The 17,962-nt window shown below is 43.2% G+C and overlaps 1 protein-coding gene across 3 annotated transcripts in view; it reads left to right on the forward strand.

Annotated features, from left to right (window-relative positions):
• The first annotated feature begins 419 nt into the window (after positions 1 to 419).
• The window catches only part of LOC116986814 (mitogen-activated protein kinase 14), a 49,311-nt gene continuing 31,768 nt past the window's right edge, over positions 420 to 17,962 (forward strand). Inside the window, exons 1-2 of one of the 3 annotated variants that reach the window (XM_033042534.1) lie at positions 420 to 849; positions 16,760 to 16,889. In XM_033042534.1, the coding sequence (XP_032898425.1) occupies positions 734 to 849; positions 16,760 to 16,889 (246 nt within the window). In that variant the 5' untranslated portion in view covers positions 420 to 733. The remainder of the gene's footprint in view (positions 850 to 16,759; positions 16,890 to 17,962) is intronic. The other 2 variants (XM_033042537.1, XM_033042533.1) reach the window with 2 other exon arrangements.

The raw sequence follows: 17,962 nt of genomic DNA on the forward strand, positions 1-17,962 counted from the left end.
CCTGCAATAAATCACATGCAACAATTCCTGCAGTAAGTTTCCAAGCATCCGCCCGCAGCGTGGGAGAGGAGAGGATGATTGACAGGTCCCCCGGACCCTCTCGCAGGAGGCAATGCCAGGAAGCATGACGTAATCCCCGGAACTGCATGGGGGAGGGGGGAAACTGCCTGATGTCACTGCGGCAGAGGGAGGGTGACGGTCAATGGCGCGTGCGCAATGGCCTGACGTCACTACGGCCGCAAGAAGAGTAAGGTGGGGGGAGGCTCGAAAACCGGCGGTTGCGCATGCGCTGTTGGGGTAGGCATGGAATCGGTCACGCGGGCGCGGGACGCGCGCTGCCTGACGTCACGGGAGAGGGCAATGAGCTTGGAGTTGCAGCGCCGGCAGCTGCCTGTCGGGGGCGCGCTTTGCTGGGCGCGGGGACGCGCACCGCTTGACGTCAGGTGGGGAAGCTGGAGCGCGGGCGGCTGTCAGAGGCGCGCACGGGCGGGTTGCTGTCGTCGTCGCCGCTCCGGCGCGGCCGTCTCTCCCCTCCCTCAGCAACCATGGCGGAGCTCGGCTGCAGGTCGTGACTGGTGGCGCGCACTTAGCACTTGTTTTAAACAAGGCGAAAGGAAAAAAAGAATAAGCAACCTTTTCATTTATTCTCTACATTAATTATTTAGTTACCTCCCCCCTCCTTCGCTTGCTCGCTCGGCTGGGCCTGACCTCCGCCGCCCCGGGTCTCTGCACCATGTCAGGAGTCAGGCCGCACTACTACCGGCAGGAGTTGAACAAGACCATCTGGGAAGTGCCCGAGCGATACCAGAGCCTCTCGCCCGTCGGTTCCGGCGCCTATGGCTCCGTCTGGTACGTGTCTTCGCTTGCTTGTTTTAAACATTTATTTACTTCTCGCACTAGTTGCACAAGGAAGAAAGTTGTTCAAAAAAAACATTTTTTTGCAGCAGCAGTAGGTTCTACTTTGCAACCTCACTGGGCCCAGAAATGTGTCCTTACTGTTTGCATTTTTGACCCCCGAAATATGTCCTTAGTGTCTGTATTCGCCCTCTGAAATGTCCTTAGTGTTTGCATTTTGCCCCCCGAAATGTATCCTTAGTGTTTGTAGTTTGCCCACCCTAAAAATGTCCTCAGTGTTTGCATTTTTGCCCAAGAAATGTGTCGTTAGTCTTTGCATTTTGCACCCCCCGAATTATTTTGCATTGTACCCCCCCCCCCCCCCCCCCCCCCCCCCCCCGAAACGCCCTCGGTGTTTACATTTTGCCCCTGACATGCCCTCGGCGTTTGCAATTTTGGCCCCGAAATATTTCCTTAGTGTTTGCTTTTTTGGCGTGTTTAGATTTGTGCATGCTCTACACCAATGACAATTTTGCAAACAGTCATTGCATTAAGCGAAGGTTGTTATCAACTCCCTCCGTTCTAAATGAAAGAAGGTCGGAAGTAGGTTGCTCGGGAACATGTTGCAAAATAAATCGGGTTCTCCTGGTCTAATGACTGCTTCAAGTCATGTTGCAACAATAGCGCGAAGTAACCAGATGCTGGCCAGAGTATGTAGTTTCTTTCGTGATTGAATCAGAGATGTGATCCAAAAGCAGGTTAAACTTTCAAAGACAACACTACAAAGGTTTGTGATATTGCCCCGAACCCGGCTGCATTAATTTGGACAATCAAGCATTAATGTGATTTTATTTTTCCTTGTTACTTCTTGACACTCTTGACTCTATCAAGGCTTTATTTCTTAGTAGAATTGAATAGCATTAACATTTTCTTTCTTGGGAATCAAATTGTAATCTGCTGGTTATCAATGATTTAGCTTATTAAAATGTTTCCCCTTTTTTTGGGAAAGCACCTACATTGTTTGACGGTGGTTTGTAATTTGCTTGGTTTGTGTTTGGCAAGACTTGTTTTTGTACCTGGTGTTTTCTGTAGGTTTCTGCCAGATTGGTTGTGCTACCTGATAAATTGAACCTATGTTTTGAACAGGCAAAATTGGTTCACATAATTAAGTTTTACATTGAGGAATCCTGCTGATGCCAATGAATGCTGTGACAAAGTTGCACAAATGGTGTGACAAAGTTGCACAAATATATTATTATTTACATTAGTACATACCCTACAATACAGTTGGACAGTAGTCAAAGCAAAGTAAAACAGAATGGGAATGTGAAACAATGCTGACAAGTGCATGATAGGTGACGCAGCATCTGTGGAGATGGAAACGTTTGTTATTGCTTCTAGTCGGCGAGCTGTTCTGATGAAAGGTCTGTTTTTTCAGCAAAGATTTTGCCGGACCTGCTGAGTATTATATAATTGGACACATTTGTTCATTACAGTAATGAGTAGAAACACTTTAACAGGCTGGGTAATAAAATAAGATATGGAATGGCAATTGGGTGTGCTTTTAAAGCCTGTGATTTTTAAAGCTTTCAACTACTATTTGGAGGTTGTTCATCGGAAATGTGAAGTTGAGGTGAGAAGGTGCAAGTATGGAGAATAACCAATTCAGAAGATTTAAAAAATGTACACATTCAAGACCCTAAGTTTTATCAATTTGGATATTTGAGGAAGTTCTTAACCTCTGCAGTATTTCTAAATGTGAAATATTGAATCATGAAATATTTTAATTTACCAATGCTGCAGGGTTTAAGAATATAAACATTTATAAAACTTAAAATTGATGATAAAATATTGGTGGGCCATTCAATTTGCTTTATTTTTATGAACAAATTGTTTTGTATGCAAATTCATTTGTTTTGAATGCTTTTATCAAATGATTGAAGAAACATACCATAGTCAATGATTACTGCTGTTTATCACAGTAAGTAAATAAGCAGCAATTAATGGTCACGTTTTCACATAAGATAGTTGCAGTTTGTTTCCTGTGGCGTAATGTTAGTACACCAGATTTATGTATTCAATTCCAAAAAAATCACATGATCATGAGATAATCCAGTAAGACCCTATTTAAAAATTTGCAGTTGTTGGATTACGCAATACATCTGCTCGTGTTAATTCATTTTCATACTTGCTAACAAGCTGATGCCAGTCATTTCATAAACAATATTGAGATGGAATCTTTTTTCAGATGCTGCTAATAAGTCTTTCCAATTTATCCAATGTTATGACTATTAAAAAAAAATTCAATACTAAGAAAAAGTTATCTTAGTTTAAGCACCAATTTGCAATTTTTTTCCCCTGATTTTATATAATGGCTGTTATAATCCTCCAACTATAGTTCATGAGATGCAAGGAACTGAAGATGCTGGAATCTTAAGCAAAACACAAAGTGCTGGAGTAACAACAGATCAGGCAGCATCTGTGGAGGGAATGAAGAGGTGACGTTTCAGGCACCTTGTGCGATGCCAAACAGCTTTACATTTACACAGTGTCATTAAAGCAGGTGTTCCAATGTGTCATGTAAATAGAATACCAAAGCGCAGTGTAAATGGGGGCACTCGGAAAGATGAATTTTGGAGTGTATTTAAAAGTAAGGATGTGAACAGACTTGGCAGAGTATGAATGGCTCAAGGAATATTATCTTTGAATGAGAAGCAAAGAACAAATGGGAAAGTGCATGACAGAATGTAGCGCTGAGCTTTGGATGAGTTGGAAAAAAGTGGCGTATCAGAGACCAATATCGAAAACGTTAGTGGAGCCAAATCTGGAAATGCAAAAAGGATTTTTGGTAATGCCAAGTGTATACATTGAAGAAGGCTGGAAATAATTTAAAAAAAATTGCTAGGATACAAATTTGCTTCTGTGAATGGCAAAGTCTGCTTTGAACTGGTATATGAAACAAGCAAGTGAAATTTATATTAGCTTAATTGAATTGAATTGAATTGAATGCCTTTATTGTCATTCAGACCTTACGGTCTGAACGAAATTTCGTGCCTGCAGTCATACATACAATCATACAATAATAACAACAATAAACACAAATTAACACCACCACAGTGAGTCCTCCAAGCACCTCACTGTGGTGGAGGCAAAAATCTTAGGGCTGCAGTCTCTTCCCTCCTCTTCCCCCTCTGCGCTGAGGCGATACCCCACCGGGCGATGGTAAATCAGTCCCGCGGATCACCGAACCCCGCAACGGGTCGGCTCAAACACCGCGGCCCGGGGTGGTCGAAGCTGCCGCCCTCCAGTCCAGCGGACGCAGCCACTGGCCCGCAGCTGAACCCCGGACTCGGGTCACCGCCGCCAGAACGCCGTCCCAGCCACTGGAGCACCGTTCCAGCCCCGAGCCGGATCGCCCTCACGTGAGTGACGTTCCTCCCTCGGGCTGGGCCACTCCGACGGGAGTGCCGTTCCACCCTCGGGTTGGGCCACTCCGACGGGAGTGCCGTTCCACCCTCGGGCTGGGCCACTCCGACGGGAGTGCCGTTCCTCCCTCGGGCTGGGCCACTCCGACGGGTGTGCCGTTCCTCCCTCGGGCTGGGCCACTCCGACGGGAGTGCCACAGCCCCTCACGGGAGAGTCTCGGCCCCTCGCCAGGCCGTCCTCACGGGAGCGCAGTTCCAGCCCCGAGCTGGGCCGCCCTCACGGGAGCGAGCCCAGGGCGAGTCCTGACAGGCTGCCTCCGGAGTCCCGAGGTCGCCAGCTCCGCCATTAGGCCTCAGCGCAGACGGTTAAAGTTTCCATCGATGTGCTAATGGCACTCCTTGGACTTGTTATTAAAAAAAAGATTTTCCTGTTTCATCTGTTTATCCACACATCAAAAAGGATAATGATGCTTGTAGTGTTCAAGGTGATGGTCCTATTCCAGAGGCTACCATAGATTAGGCAGTTGCATTAATGCAATGCAGGGTGAATGCAGTACTACATTGATAGATGCTTTTTTTCCACGCTTATTGTGTGCTCAGCCTCTGCAGAATGATTTGGACAGTTTTTGTGAAAGTTCTCCCAGGTGAGTCAGTGTTGCCAATAGATTCTCTGATCATCTTCTTTACCTTGCGAGCTCTGATGTGGAAATGTGCCGTTACACTTCCTATATTGCATCAGTAATTATACTGCAGAAGTTTTGTTGAGTGTAAAGTGATTTGTGATGTCCTGACATCATGAAAAGTACAATGGAAGTGTAAGTACCTAATTAGTTTAAATTATTCTTAAATGTATATATTTGGATGACTGAAAATCTGTCTATTCGTGTAGGGCTGATTTGATTCACCTTTTTACCAATAAGAACCTGCATGATGTCAGTGCAGACCAATGTAATCCTGTTCTATCTGCAAATGAGTTTAGTTTAGTTTTTAGTTTAGAGATACAGCGTGGAAACAGGCCCTTTGGCCCACTGAATCTCCACCGACCAGCGATCCCCATACATTAACACAAGCGCGTGCACACACACACACACACACACACACACACACACTTTTGCATTTACGCTCAGCCAATTAACCTACAGACCTGTCCATGAGGTCACGGGGAGAATGTACAAACTCTGTACAGACAGCGCCCATCGCCAAATCGAACCCTGGTCTCTGGCACTACAAGCACTGTGCCGCCCGGTTAAACCTAGAGAATTCAGTTAAAACTATTCAAAACCATTTTTTTGGGTTGAACATTACATACGTCAGGCTGTTATCATTGACTACAGCTCCGAGTTCAGACCCATTATACTCTCTAAACGTAGCAAACGCAGGGAACTGAATCTTTGCTCATCCCTACGCAATTGTATCCTCGACTTCCTCTTCCGCAAACCTCAATCAGTACATAGAATAATAACTTCCTCAATGACTTATCAGCAAAGGGGTATCTTAAAGCTGCGTGCTTTCTTTATACCCATGACTGTGGCCAGACACTGCTCCAATGCCATCTTTCAGATCGTCGATGATACCATTGTTGTTAGAAGAGATAGAGGACAGGCGGGAGACTAATAATTTGATTGAATGGTACCACAACGTTAGCAAGACCAAGGAGCTGATTGTTGACTTCAGGAATGAAAAGCTGAGGATCCACTTCGAAGGCAGTTAATAAAAGCACTTATATTTAATTGGGCGAAATGACTGACCTTGATTTAATTCTCATCTTTTATGTCATCCTAGATTTTTGTGTGTAATAGGGGGGTTGCACGTAAGGTCACTGGGTCATAGGTTCTTGACGCACGGAGCCGCTCAATCCATCTGGGGGACATCCGTAACTGTGTGTTACTGGGGCACGTAACGTATGTGTTATTAATGCAAGAAACGCGTACTTTCCTACATGTTAAAAACCGCCAAAATGTTGAATTTTTGCGCTGTAAAAAAATTGTGGAAGTCGGGGTAAGTGAGAGACATGCATCCAACTTCAAAATTTCAAAAGTGAAGCGAAATGAAGGTAAAGAGAAGCGAGAGCTGAAGGGACTTCAACAGCTAAAGTGCTTGGCGAACATTGGCTGTGCAGATATCGGAATTAAAAATATTGGGAATTATCGCGTTTGCTCACTGCATTTCATCAACAGTAAGGCATTATTTGTGTTTTTTCTTGATTCCTTTGGTATCTAAAAAGTCTCAGAAGTGATAAATCTGGCTGTAAATTTTTCTTCAGATGCGTTTTCAATTCGTATGTAAAAACCCACTTGAGAACCATGGGCGATTTAAAAAATTTCAGCCGGATTTATCACTTCTGAGACTTTTTAGATACCAAAGGAATCGAGAAAAAACACAAATAATGCCCTAGTTGATGAAATGCAGTGAGCAAATGGCCAATGTTCGCTAAGCACTCTGGCTATTATTGTCCCTTCAGCACTCGCTTCTATCTACCGTCATTTCTCCTCACTTTTGGAATTCTGAAGTAGGCTAAATGTCTCTCAAATTATCCCGATTTCCATAATTATTTACAGCGCAAAAATCGACAATTTCGGCGTGTTTTAACGGGCCCGCTACGCTGGAAACAATGGTAAGTGCTTACCTGCAGTTCATCGCGTTTACTCCAGTTGGAGTAGCGTAGCAACAGTACGGGTCATGGGTCGTGACCCGACTGCCGTGAAACCTCCCTATTGGTAGCGAATCCACTGTACCCTCATCTGGATAAGAGTGTTGTGAACTGAAATCATATTTGACACACATAATGGATTTGTCCAGTAGACCCTGGTCACGTCCTGCTCTGCCATCCTCCAAACTTCATGTGTTCCTTTTGCTACATTGAGTATCTGGAAATAAATGCTACGGTTCATGGATTTATAGTGGAGGTAATAGCAGTGGTAGCCCTGGTATTTCACAACTGTGCTATTGTTACTCGTGTAATGTTGCTACAATGTGTTTTAGCTGCAGAATGGTCTGGGATAACACACAATTTTTACCTTTTTGGAAAAATAAACCTGTGCTTAGTTGTGAAGATTATAATTGGTCCATTTTAGTAACACTATCTACACGTAGAATTTAAATAAATCACATTTGCACCTTTTAGCATCTTGCATTTGAGTTTATACTTTCAAAGCACATGATCTCTTGACTCTCAAGCTTGTATTTTATGTCTTTAGCATAATAATATATCCATAGTTCTTTGGCACATTATCAAACATAATTTGCCTGTAAATCACACAATGATGTAAAAGGACAGGTGTGAGAGGCAAGTTTAAAAACAGAGGTAACTTCAGAGTTTGGCACCATATCAGCAGATAATTTGACTTTCAGTGGAACAGTAAAAGTCCGGAAGAAATAAAGACTGACATCTTAAAAAAAAAAAAAGTAGCACATGCTTTAAAAGGTTCCAAAGAGTTTTAAATCCATGGTATTCTTTGAAGTGGTCACTGGTGTAATGTAGGACTGAATATGGGCAATTTGTACACTGTAAGCAACTGTAACGAGTAACATGATGACTTTTTCCAAGTCATTAAAAATCGCTTGGAGTAATTTTCCTGCTTTCCTTCAAAGTAGTCTTTGGAATTTTTTTTGCAAGCAGTTGAGAGAGCAGACAATACTTGTAATAAATGTCTTAAATTATATGACTGCATGTTTGATAGTGTAGTACTCATTCAGAATATGTTGGCATTTTTAACAAAATGTTTTGAGATGACATGGAGAACAGGATTTGAAAGATCTTTGGTGGGGAGCGTTGTGGGTTGTTGTCAAACAGGAGTGGATTGAAAGTGTTGGGGATAAACTCGGGGTTCGAAAATAAGTTTATAAGAATTTTAAAATCAACTAATTGATAGACTCGATTTGTCAGCTGAAAATAGGTGAACAATACCGGTTGAAAGTCAGAATATAGCAATTATTGAACAATAAACATATTACGAGAGGTACTAGACAAGGCAGTATCTATGGAGGAAAATGGACCAGTGACATTTGTGTCAGGGTCCAGTCTGCATAGTTACAGTGAGGCGGCAGCTGGCGCAGGGAGACAAAGGTGAACATAGTGGGGTCTAACTTATGTGGTTGCCTGTGGGAGACACCTGCAGAGAATGAGAACTGAGTGGTGGCCGGGTGACGCGAGGGGTGAAGGTTCACGGGTCAATAATCGAGGAGTCTGTCGTAGGCCACCGGAGACCCTGAAGCAGCCTGTGGCTTGTTTAGATTGTGCATCGCTCCAGGGCGCCGAGCGTGGGGATCGGATACGGCCTGCAAGAACACGGACAGTGGAGGACGCCAACAACTTGGCTTAGCCAGGCCAAATCTGCAACACTGCCTGGACAGCGGGCTCTTATGGCCAAGTCGAGTACTTGATATTTGAAATTATATCTGGAGAAAAGGAATAGGTGATGTTTCGAGACGCAAAACATCATCTTTTCTTGTAATTAAATCCATGCTCTGTACCCCAGTCAGGTCATCCGAGTTGTTAATGCTCAGGAAGTTGAAGCAGTTGCCTCTTTCTCACTGAGTCACCAATGAAAACTGATTCAAGTCTCCTGACTTCCCCTTCTAAAGTTCTTTCATTCTTTAGGGAACAGGGATTCCCCTCTTCGACTATAGATGAGGCTCTCACCAGGGTCTCTACTATATCCCGTAGCTCCGCTCTCACTCCCCATCCCCCCACTCGTAACAAGGACAGAGTCTCCCTTGTCCTCACCTTCCACCCTACCAGCTGTCACATGCAACAGGTAATCCTCCGACATTTTCGCCACCTACTACGGGATCCCACAACTGACCACATCTTCCCATCTCCTCCTCTTTTGGCTTTCCGCAGAGACTGCTCCCTCCGTAACTCCCTGGTCAATTCGTTCCTTCCCACCCAAACCACCCCTCCCCTGGTACTTGCCCTTGCAACGGCAGGAAATGCTACACTTGTCGCTTTACCGCCCCCCTCGACCCCACCCAAGGACCCATGCAGTCTTTCCAGGTGAGGCAGAGGTTCATCTATTGCATCTGCTGCTCTAGGTGTCAACTGCTCTACATCGGTAAGACCAAGCGCAGGCTTGGCGATTGCTTTGCCCAACACCTCTGCTCAGTTCGCATTAACCAACCTGATCTCCTGGTGGCTCAGCAATTCAACTCCCCCTCCCATTCCGTATCCAACCTTTGTCCTGGGCCTCCTCCATGTCCAGAGTCCCGCCGCAAATTGGAGGAGCAGCACCTCATATTTTGCTTGGGCGGTTTACACCCCAGCGGTATGAACATTGACCTCCAATTTCAGGTGGTCCTTGCTTTCTCCCTCCTTCCCCTCCCCTTCCCAGCTCTCCCACAGCCCACTGTCTCCGCCTCTTCCTTTCTTCTTCCTGCCCCCCCCACCCCCACATCAGTCTGAAGAAGGGTCTCGACCCGAAATGTCACCTATTCCTTTGTTCCATCGATGCTGCCTCACCCGCTGAGTTTCTCCAGCATTTTTGTCTAACTTCAATTTTTCCAGCATCTGCAGTTCTTTCTTAAACACTCCCCTTCTAAAGTCAATGGTTAGTTCCTTGGTCTCCTATGTATACTTTTTCCAGGTGAAGGTTTTAGCAGTAGGGAGGGTGACTCGATGTTTAATGAAATGCGTAACATTCTAATATTGGAAGAGGAAGTAGGTTTCTCCCAAAGATATTCAAACACGGGACGACAGATGGCACAATGGGCTAAGTGTTCGGCTGGCAACCGGAAGGTAGCTGGTTCGAATCCCGCTTGGAGTGCATACTGTCGTTGTGACCTTGGGCAAGACACTTCACCCACCTTTGCCTGTGTGTGTCCTTGGGCAAGACACTTCACCCACCTTTGCCTGTGTGTGTCCTTGGGCAAGACACTTCACCCACCTTTGCCTGTGTGTGTGGATGTAATTATGTGAAGCACTTTGGGGTCAATGCAAGTTGACTAAAAATGTGCTATATAAATAAAATTAAAAAAAAAAAAAAAAAAAAAAAAAGTGCCTTGGATGTGAGAGTTGAGATGCGGGTCATTATATTCTCACTAGGGTGAGGGAACTAGTTTTACTGAAGTTAATGGTCCAACTTCAGAATTGGAGAATTTTTTATCAAAACTTGTCTTTTATATATCACCCCATCTTTCTTTGCAACAAGTTCACTCAAAAGCTTGTAAACCGCATGTGGTTAGTTGTTAATGAAGTGGCTGAGCATTTTCCTTTGACACTGACCACAAAAGTATATATGGCTTAACTAGCCTTCTGATTGTGTGGGTGTGGTGAAGAGAGAAGAGATGAGCCCATGGAGCAGAAGGATATTCTTTGCTTTCAAAACTGCTATAAAAACTTTGGCAAATAGTCCAAATATTACCGTGTGCCCGAGCTGGATTTCATTGTCGAGAAGCTGGAAGAAGATTGGACTTTATTGCCTTCCATCACAGTGAGGAATGTGGGGAATCCGCTGTGGTGGATGTTTGTGTTAACTTTTATGTAGTTGGGTGTCTTGTTGCTTTTTTTAGTATGGCTGTATGGTAATTCGAGTTTAACTGTACCTTAATTGGTACGCGTGACAATAAATTGACCTTTGAACCTTTATTTAAAATATTCACATTCATTCAGATTTATTTAAATATGGATGTTTTAAAGTTCAATTATTACTATTCAACAAATAAAATATAAAACATTTCAAACATTTACAATTTGAGAAAAAATTGAAATAAAAATGTAAAATTGCACACTTGATATCTTGTAGGTATGTTACAAATATGGCGAGTTTAATAGCCTGATGGCTGTGGGGAAGAAGCTGTTCCTGAACCTGGATGTACCAGATTTCAGGCTCCTTCCTGTACCTTCTGCCTGATGGCAGCGGAGAGATGAGTGTGTGGCCAGGATGGTGTCGGTCCTTGACGATGTTGGCAGCCTTTTTTGAGGCAGCGACTGTGATAAATCCCCTCGATGGTAGGGAGGTCAGAGTCGGTGATGGCCTGGGCAGTGTTTATAACTTTTTGCAGCCTTTTCCGGTCCTGGACTCTCAAGTTGCCGAACCAAGCCACGATGCAAACAGTCAGCATGCTCTCTACTGTGCACCTGTAGAAGTTCGAGAGAGTCCTCCTTGACATACCGACTCACCGTAATCTACTCGGGAAGTAGAGGTGCTGATGTGCTTTCTTTATAATTGCATCAGTGTGCTGGGACCAGGATAGATCTTCAGAAATATGCATGCCCAGGAATTTGAAGTGCTTGACCCTTTCCACCATCGACCCGTTGATATAAATGGGACTGTGGGTCCCCATCCTACCTGTTCCAAAGTCCACAATCAGTTCTTTGGTTTTGCTGATGTTGCGAGAGAGGTTATTGTGCTGGCACCATTTGGTCAATCGGTCGATATCACTTTATACTCTGATTCGTCCCCATCGGTGATACCTCCCACAACAGTGGTGTTGTCGGGGAATTTGATGATGGAGTTCGCACTATGTCTGGCTACGCAGTCATGAGTATAGAGTGAGTACAGCAGGGGGCTGAGCACACAGCCTTGAGGTGCTCCCGTGCTGATTGTTATCGAGGATGACACATTTACACCAATACGGACAGACTGTGGTCTGTGAATGAGGAAGTTGAGGATCCAATTGTAGAGGGATGCGCAGAGACCCAGCTCTGAGAACTTGGTAACCTGCTTGGAGGGGATGATGGTATTAAATGCCGAGCTGTAGTCAATGAATAACAGCCTGACATGAGTTTTTGTTGTCCAAGTGGTCCAGAGCGGAGTGGAGAGCCAGTGAGATTGCATCCACCGTTGATCTATTGTGGCGGTAAGCAAACTGCAGTGGCTCCAGGTTTTTGTCGAGGTATGAGTTGATTTGCACCATGATCAGCCTCTCAAAGCACTTTATCACCACAGACGTTAGTGCCACTGGTCGATAGTCATTGAGGCACATCACCTTGCTCTTCTTGGGCACCGGTATTATTGATGCCCTTTAAAGCAGGTGGGAACCTCAGACCTCAGAAGTGAGAGGTTGAAAATGTCTGTAAAAACTCTAGCGAGTTGGACCGCACAGGTTTTTAAAACAAGCCCGTGTATACCATCAGATCCAGGCGCTTTCCGAGGGTTCACCCCTCTGAAGGATCTTCTGACGTTGGCCTCTGTGACTGTACCGAAATACCATCATGGCGAATGGGGGCTCGGGAAGGCAGATCAGTGTTCTCCCTATCGAACCGTGCTTAGAATGCATTGAGCTCGTCAAGGGGTGATGCTTCGCTGTCATTTGAGCTGCCTCCTGATTTTGCCTTGTAGGAGGTGTTGGCATTCAAGCCCTGCCACAGTTGCCGAACATCCGTCTCATCCTCCAGAGCAGAAGTCCCTTTTGGCCTTTTTGATGGCCTTACCAAGGTCGTATCTAGACTTCTTGTAGACCTCTATCTCCAGACTTGAATGCCCGGGATCTGGTCTTCAGAAGAATGCGGATCTCATGGTTCATCCAAGGTCAGGAAGCACTCACTTGGGATGCAATCCTCCACACATTTCTTTATGAAGTCTGTAACGACTGTGGCGTATTCAGTCAGGTCCGTTGCAGAGTCCCTGAACATTGCCCAGTCTACAGACTCCAGACCTGGAGTTGTCCCTCTGTGCCCCCCCCCCCCCGTACAGTCTTCACCTCTGGGGGTGCGCTCTTCAATTGCTGCCTGTAGGCAGAAAGAAGCAGCAATTCCGTATGATTGGATTTACCGAAGGGCGAGGGATAGAGCGATAGGCGTCTTTGATGGTCGTGTAGCAGTAGCTGAGGGTGTTTGATCCTCTGGTGCAGCAGGAGACATATTGGTGGAAGTTAGGGAACGATTTCTTCAGGTTGGCTTTGTTGAAGTCTCCGACTATGGTGGTAAATGCCTGGGGTAAGTCGTGTGGTGCTTGTTGACCACGGCGTGCAGCTCTCCCAGTGCCAGATGGACATCTGCCTGGGGAGGGATATAGACCGCGGTCAGGATGATGGAGATGAATTCCCTCGGTAGGTAGGAGGGACGGCACTTCACAGCTAGGTGTTCCAGGTGTGGAGAGCGGGAGTTGGATAGGACTGCCACGTCTGAGCAACATGCAGAGTTGACCATGAGGCAGACGCCCCCTCCTCTCCCTTTCCCAGATGCCAGTACGGTCCATGCGATGGATGGAGAAACCTTCAGGTTGGATGGCTGTCTGGGGAGCTGGGTGTAAGCCATGTCTTTATGAAACAGAACACAGAGCATTCCCTCACCTCATTCATATTTGCGTGGTAACCAGGATGTTACTTACAATATAGGCAATATTTAGGGATTGAAACATCTGCAGTTTTTTACTTTTTAATTCCTTAATCTATTAGCCTGGTTCATAAGTGTGTGCCAATAAATTTAATCAATGTGTTTTATTAGCCTGATGTTAGTATGCATACCTCCTTTGGTATTTCAACAAGTATCAAATCCTGACCAAAATAATACCCAAGGCTCCAAAGTAATAATTGTCAAGATATGTGTTACTGCTAATTTAGCAGCAAATATTTTATTATTTATTGCCTATCCTATTGTACTTAATAAATCCATAAGTGAACACACCACATTACTAAGAAACCACACAACATGGTTAATAACTATTTTTGTAGTAATTTCTTTAATTTATTGCAGCCATGACTGTAATTATTTCATTTGTTGAAACAAATTCAGAACGATAGTTTGATAAGTTTTAAATGATTTGGAATTGTAAAATTTCTCAATTTTGATAATTTCATAAAGTTTATTGGACAATTAAAAAAAAAGTTAAGGAGTCCCTCTGGCCATTGCATTTATTTAATTACTTTGAGCAAAGAACCAAGGGTTGTACACTGTTACCCTGCTTATCGTTAATCTGCAAAATGTTCATTTGCTATGACGCTCTTGGTCCTAGTCCGAACACACAGATTAATTTAACCACTGCCCCGTCTCCACCGGATCGCTCATTAAAGCAGTCTTCAAATCTGGTGGTGTGTGCTGCTCTGCAGGCAAACTGACGTGAAATATTGCCTCGATTTGTGTTCCCTCAGCAATGAAATGGTGATGGTGTCGCCACATGGCATGATGACCACCAAGCTAATGTGCAGAATATGCTTGTGCCAACTGCTGTTTGGACAAGTGGTACAGCTGTTCATTGCTTAGGTGTGATGCCCGGGGCATAATCCTGGTCAATTTAGTAAGTATGGCCATTGTTGGGGACTGGAATTGGCTGTTCCATGTACAACCATGTTCTCTCACTGCCTCCTGATGGATATGATAGAAACTATTGTCTACCTCTTTGGCTGCACAGCTCTCCTGAGCCTCGGAATCTTGTTGGTAATATGCCCAGAAGGGGAGATGCCGTTTTTCATCACACCTCATAAGGATAAAAGGGACCTTGGGACCTGACAATCTGTCAGCACATGGAGCAGCCACTGCTAGTCCACAGCTAGTCTTTCTCTTCCCCTCCTTGCCACTCTCCCTTGGATAATGCAGATGGGGTAAATTGCTATTACACAATTTCTTTTGTGTACTGCATTAGGGGCTTGTTTGATAATTTGGAAGCCTTGTTTTAGAGACTTGCTAGGAAATGTTTAGTAAACACATTCAGAGAACTAATCAATATTGATACTCAATAAATGTACAGTAAAATCCTGATAATCTGTCTCTCCATTTCGGAAATTCAGATGATTAAGTATCTGGCTATCAAGGTGATGTTTCCTGTGCTCCCCTCCCATGCACTGTGGCCTGGCTCACATGCCTCCTTCACACAACCTGGTGTAAAGTAAAACTAAAATACTATGAAAAGAAGTGAATTGAATGCAGGTTGGATCAGAGAAATAACATTCACAAATCCAGAACATCTGCTGGTCTGGTGCCATCAAAGTCCAGTGTGTACTGCATTGAGTTTTACTTTAAAAGCATACATTTGGACAAATACTTTGTGCTTCTTGGTTGTCTTTCTGTCTTTGTCAGCTAAATCTTGGTTCTGTTTCCAATTGCTTGTGTATCAAGCTACTAAAACTGCTTGAGCATATTGGGTTTGCTCATTTGTCAAAGTAATTTGTTCATGAATGTCTGTGCATTTCCAGAATTAGATGCTCTTTGTTTATTAGAGAGCACTAATGACCAATTGCAAATTCTTTTGAAGTATAATTGACTAACTGTTTAATTACGCACACATTTTTATGAGGAGAGAGATAAGGAGCATGTTTAATTCCAGCTATAAACTGTAACCCCTTCTGGTTTACATGAAACCTATTGGCGTTTACATAATGTGTCTGTCCCGAGTTTCATGCACAAATCAATCTTATTTAGAATAAAGGTATATGGCCAATCTTTTGGGGATAAGAGCAATCGTGTGCTGTAATTTGCATCTTTCTATCCCTTTGGTAGCAACTTGTATTTAAGGTTAGTTTAGAGATACTGCAGGAAACAGGACCTGCGGTCCACCGAGTCCGCACCGACCAACGATCCCCGCACATTAACACCACCCTACATACACTAGGGACAATTTTACATTTCTACCAAGCCAATTAATCTTCAAACCTGTACGTCTTTGGAGTGTGAGGAAACCGATGATCTCAGAGGAAACATTCACATGTCACAGGGGGTACAAACATCATACAGACATGCACCCGTAGTCAGGATCGAACACTGGACTCTGGCGCTGTAAGGCAGCAGCTCTACTGCAGCTCTACTGCAGCTCTACTGCTATGTCACTGTGCCGCCCATATTTCTTTAAAATGTACTTGCTCTGTTTTCATGCAATGTTGAAACCAAACTTTATTGAGGTTTCATCATCAGAAGCATTATATTTAAATATACAATTCAATCCTAATGTTGATGTGAATTCATGTTATAGGAGCAGAAATATGTCATTTGGCCCATCAAGTCTACTCTGCCATTCAATCATGGCTTATCTGTCTTTCCCTCTCAACCTACCCCCCTCCCCCCCCCCCCTTCCCATTCAACTGCCTTCTCCCCTGACCCCCGTACTAATCTAGAACCCATCAATTGCCACCTTAAAAATATCCGTTGACTTGGCCTCCATGGCCTTCTATGGCAATGAATTCTACAGATTCACCACCCTCTGACTAAAGAAATTCCTCCCCATATCTTTTCTAATGGCATATCCTTTTATTTTGAGACTGTGGCCCTAGATTCTGCCACTAGTGGAAACATTCTCTCCAATTCACTCTATCCAGGCCTTTTGTGCTCTTAGAGTAAAGAGTATGCATTTGAGATCTGAAGTAAGGTTGAATATGGGCAAAAGATTGTTGCAGAATGGGTACTTTTTTGTGCCACTGACCCGTAATTTAAAAAAAAAAATTGTCAAATGGGTGACAATTTTTGCCCAAACTTAAAAGTTAAATTGTGGTTAATAAGCCTTTTGTTATTTTGTTATAAGCAAATTATTGCTGAGTACAGAATATTGTGCAGAGATCTTAATGGTTAAATTGTTAATATTTTTTATCATTTATATTGTCGTACAAATAGAGTTTTATTTGTATTTTTGTAGTTCTGCTTTTGACAATAAAGCTGGTGTTCGAGTGGCAGTAAAAAAACTTTCCAGACCATTTCAATCTATCATTCATGCAAAACGAACGTACAGAGAGCTGCGATTGTTGAAACATATGAAACATGAAAATGTAAGTATTTACAAAATGTATCAAATTAGATTCAAGATTCAATTTAATTGACATGTACCAATTAAGGTACAGTGAAATGTGTTACAAATTATATTCTGACATTTCAAAGTAACTGAAAAAGGAAACATTTATATTTGTGCATTTGATCAAACATCATGTTCATTGGTGCCATGGAAATGGCAACTTCATTGCTAAATGTAACTTTGTAAAACATTTATTTTTGAATTTGAAAATTTGTAGTCTTTAGTCAACTTTGTTCCAGTTAACATTGTGCCATAGCTTGTAATGGGGAGATTTGGGTGTTTACTGATACATAGTGAAATTGTTTGCAGTCACTGTAATATGAAACTGATAAAACAACTATGTAGTTAAATGCAGAAATCCAAGTGATTTCCTGCTCCTCCAAAGGTTCTGCTATTTTGCAAAGTTCTCTGGTGTAATTTTGAGAAATCATAAACTGAAAATAAATTTATAAACAACCTTGCTAGCATTCTCCTAAAGCACCGTAAAAATTATGGGGTTTTTTGCTTAAATTATGTGCAACTTTGTTATTTAATCTAAACAAAATTTAATTGAGTAGTCTATTTCGATAAGTATTTAAAATGCCCCAATCAAAATAAAACCCACAAGCAAAATGTTGCATATGCCAAATCGAACCTAAGATATTAACTTTCTCTTGCCAGACTTGCTGAATATTTTTTTAATTTTGGGTTTATTTTTAGCGTTTTAAATGTTTTCCTCCAAAGTTGATTTTCAGCTTCTACCTTTATTCATACCAATCTTTACTTCCTGCTTTGTAAAGTGATTAGTTAAATATTGTGCGATTTTCCCTCCTCTGTTTGCAGTCTGGTAATTCTTCACGGTGAATAACTGTTAAGCTTGTTTTGATGAGATCGCTATTTGAAACTAAAAGCGGTGCCTGACAGCCCCTGGCATTGGAAAATATCGAAATCCACACCAGAGGTCACTGGATCTATGCTTTTCAAGATCAACAGTGAACACTGCTGTTGATTACAAACTCAGGACTCATGGCTTGGCTGAAATTAACTTAATACAGATCATTGGGTTTAATT

Source organism: Amblyraja radiata, chromosome 24 (assembly GCF_010909765.2).
Source record: "Amblyraja radiata isolate CabotCenter1 chromosome 24, sAmbRad1.1.pri, whole genome shotgun sequence".
NCBI classification, from domain to species: Eukaryota; Metazoa; Chordata; class Chondrichthyes; order Rajiformes; family Rajidae; genus Amblyraja; species Amblyraja radiata.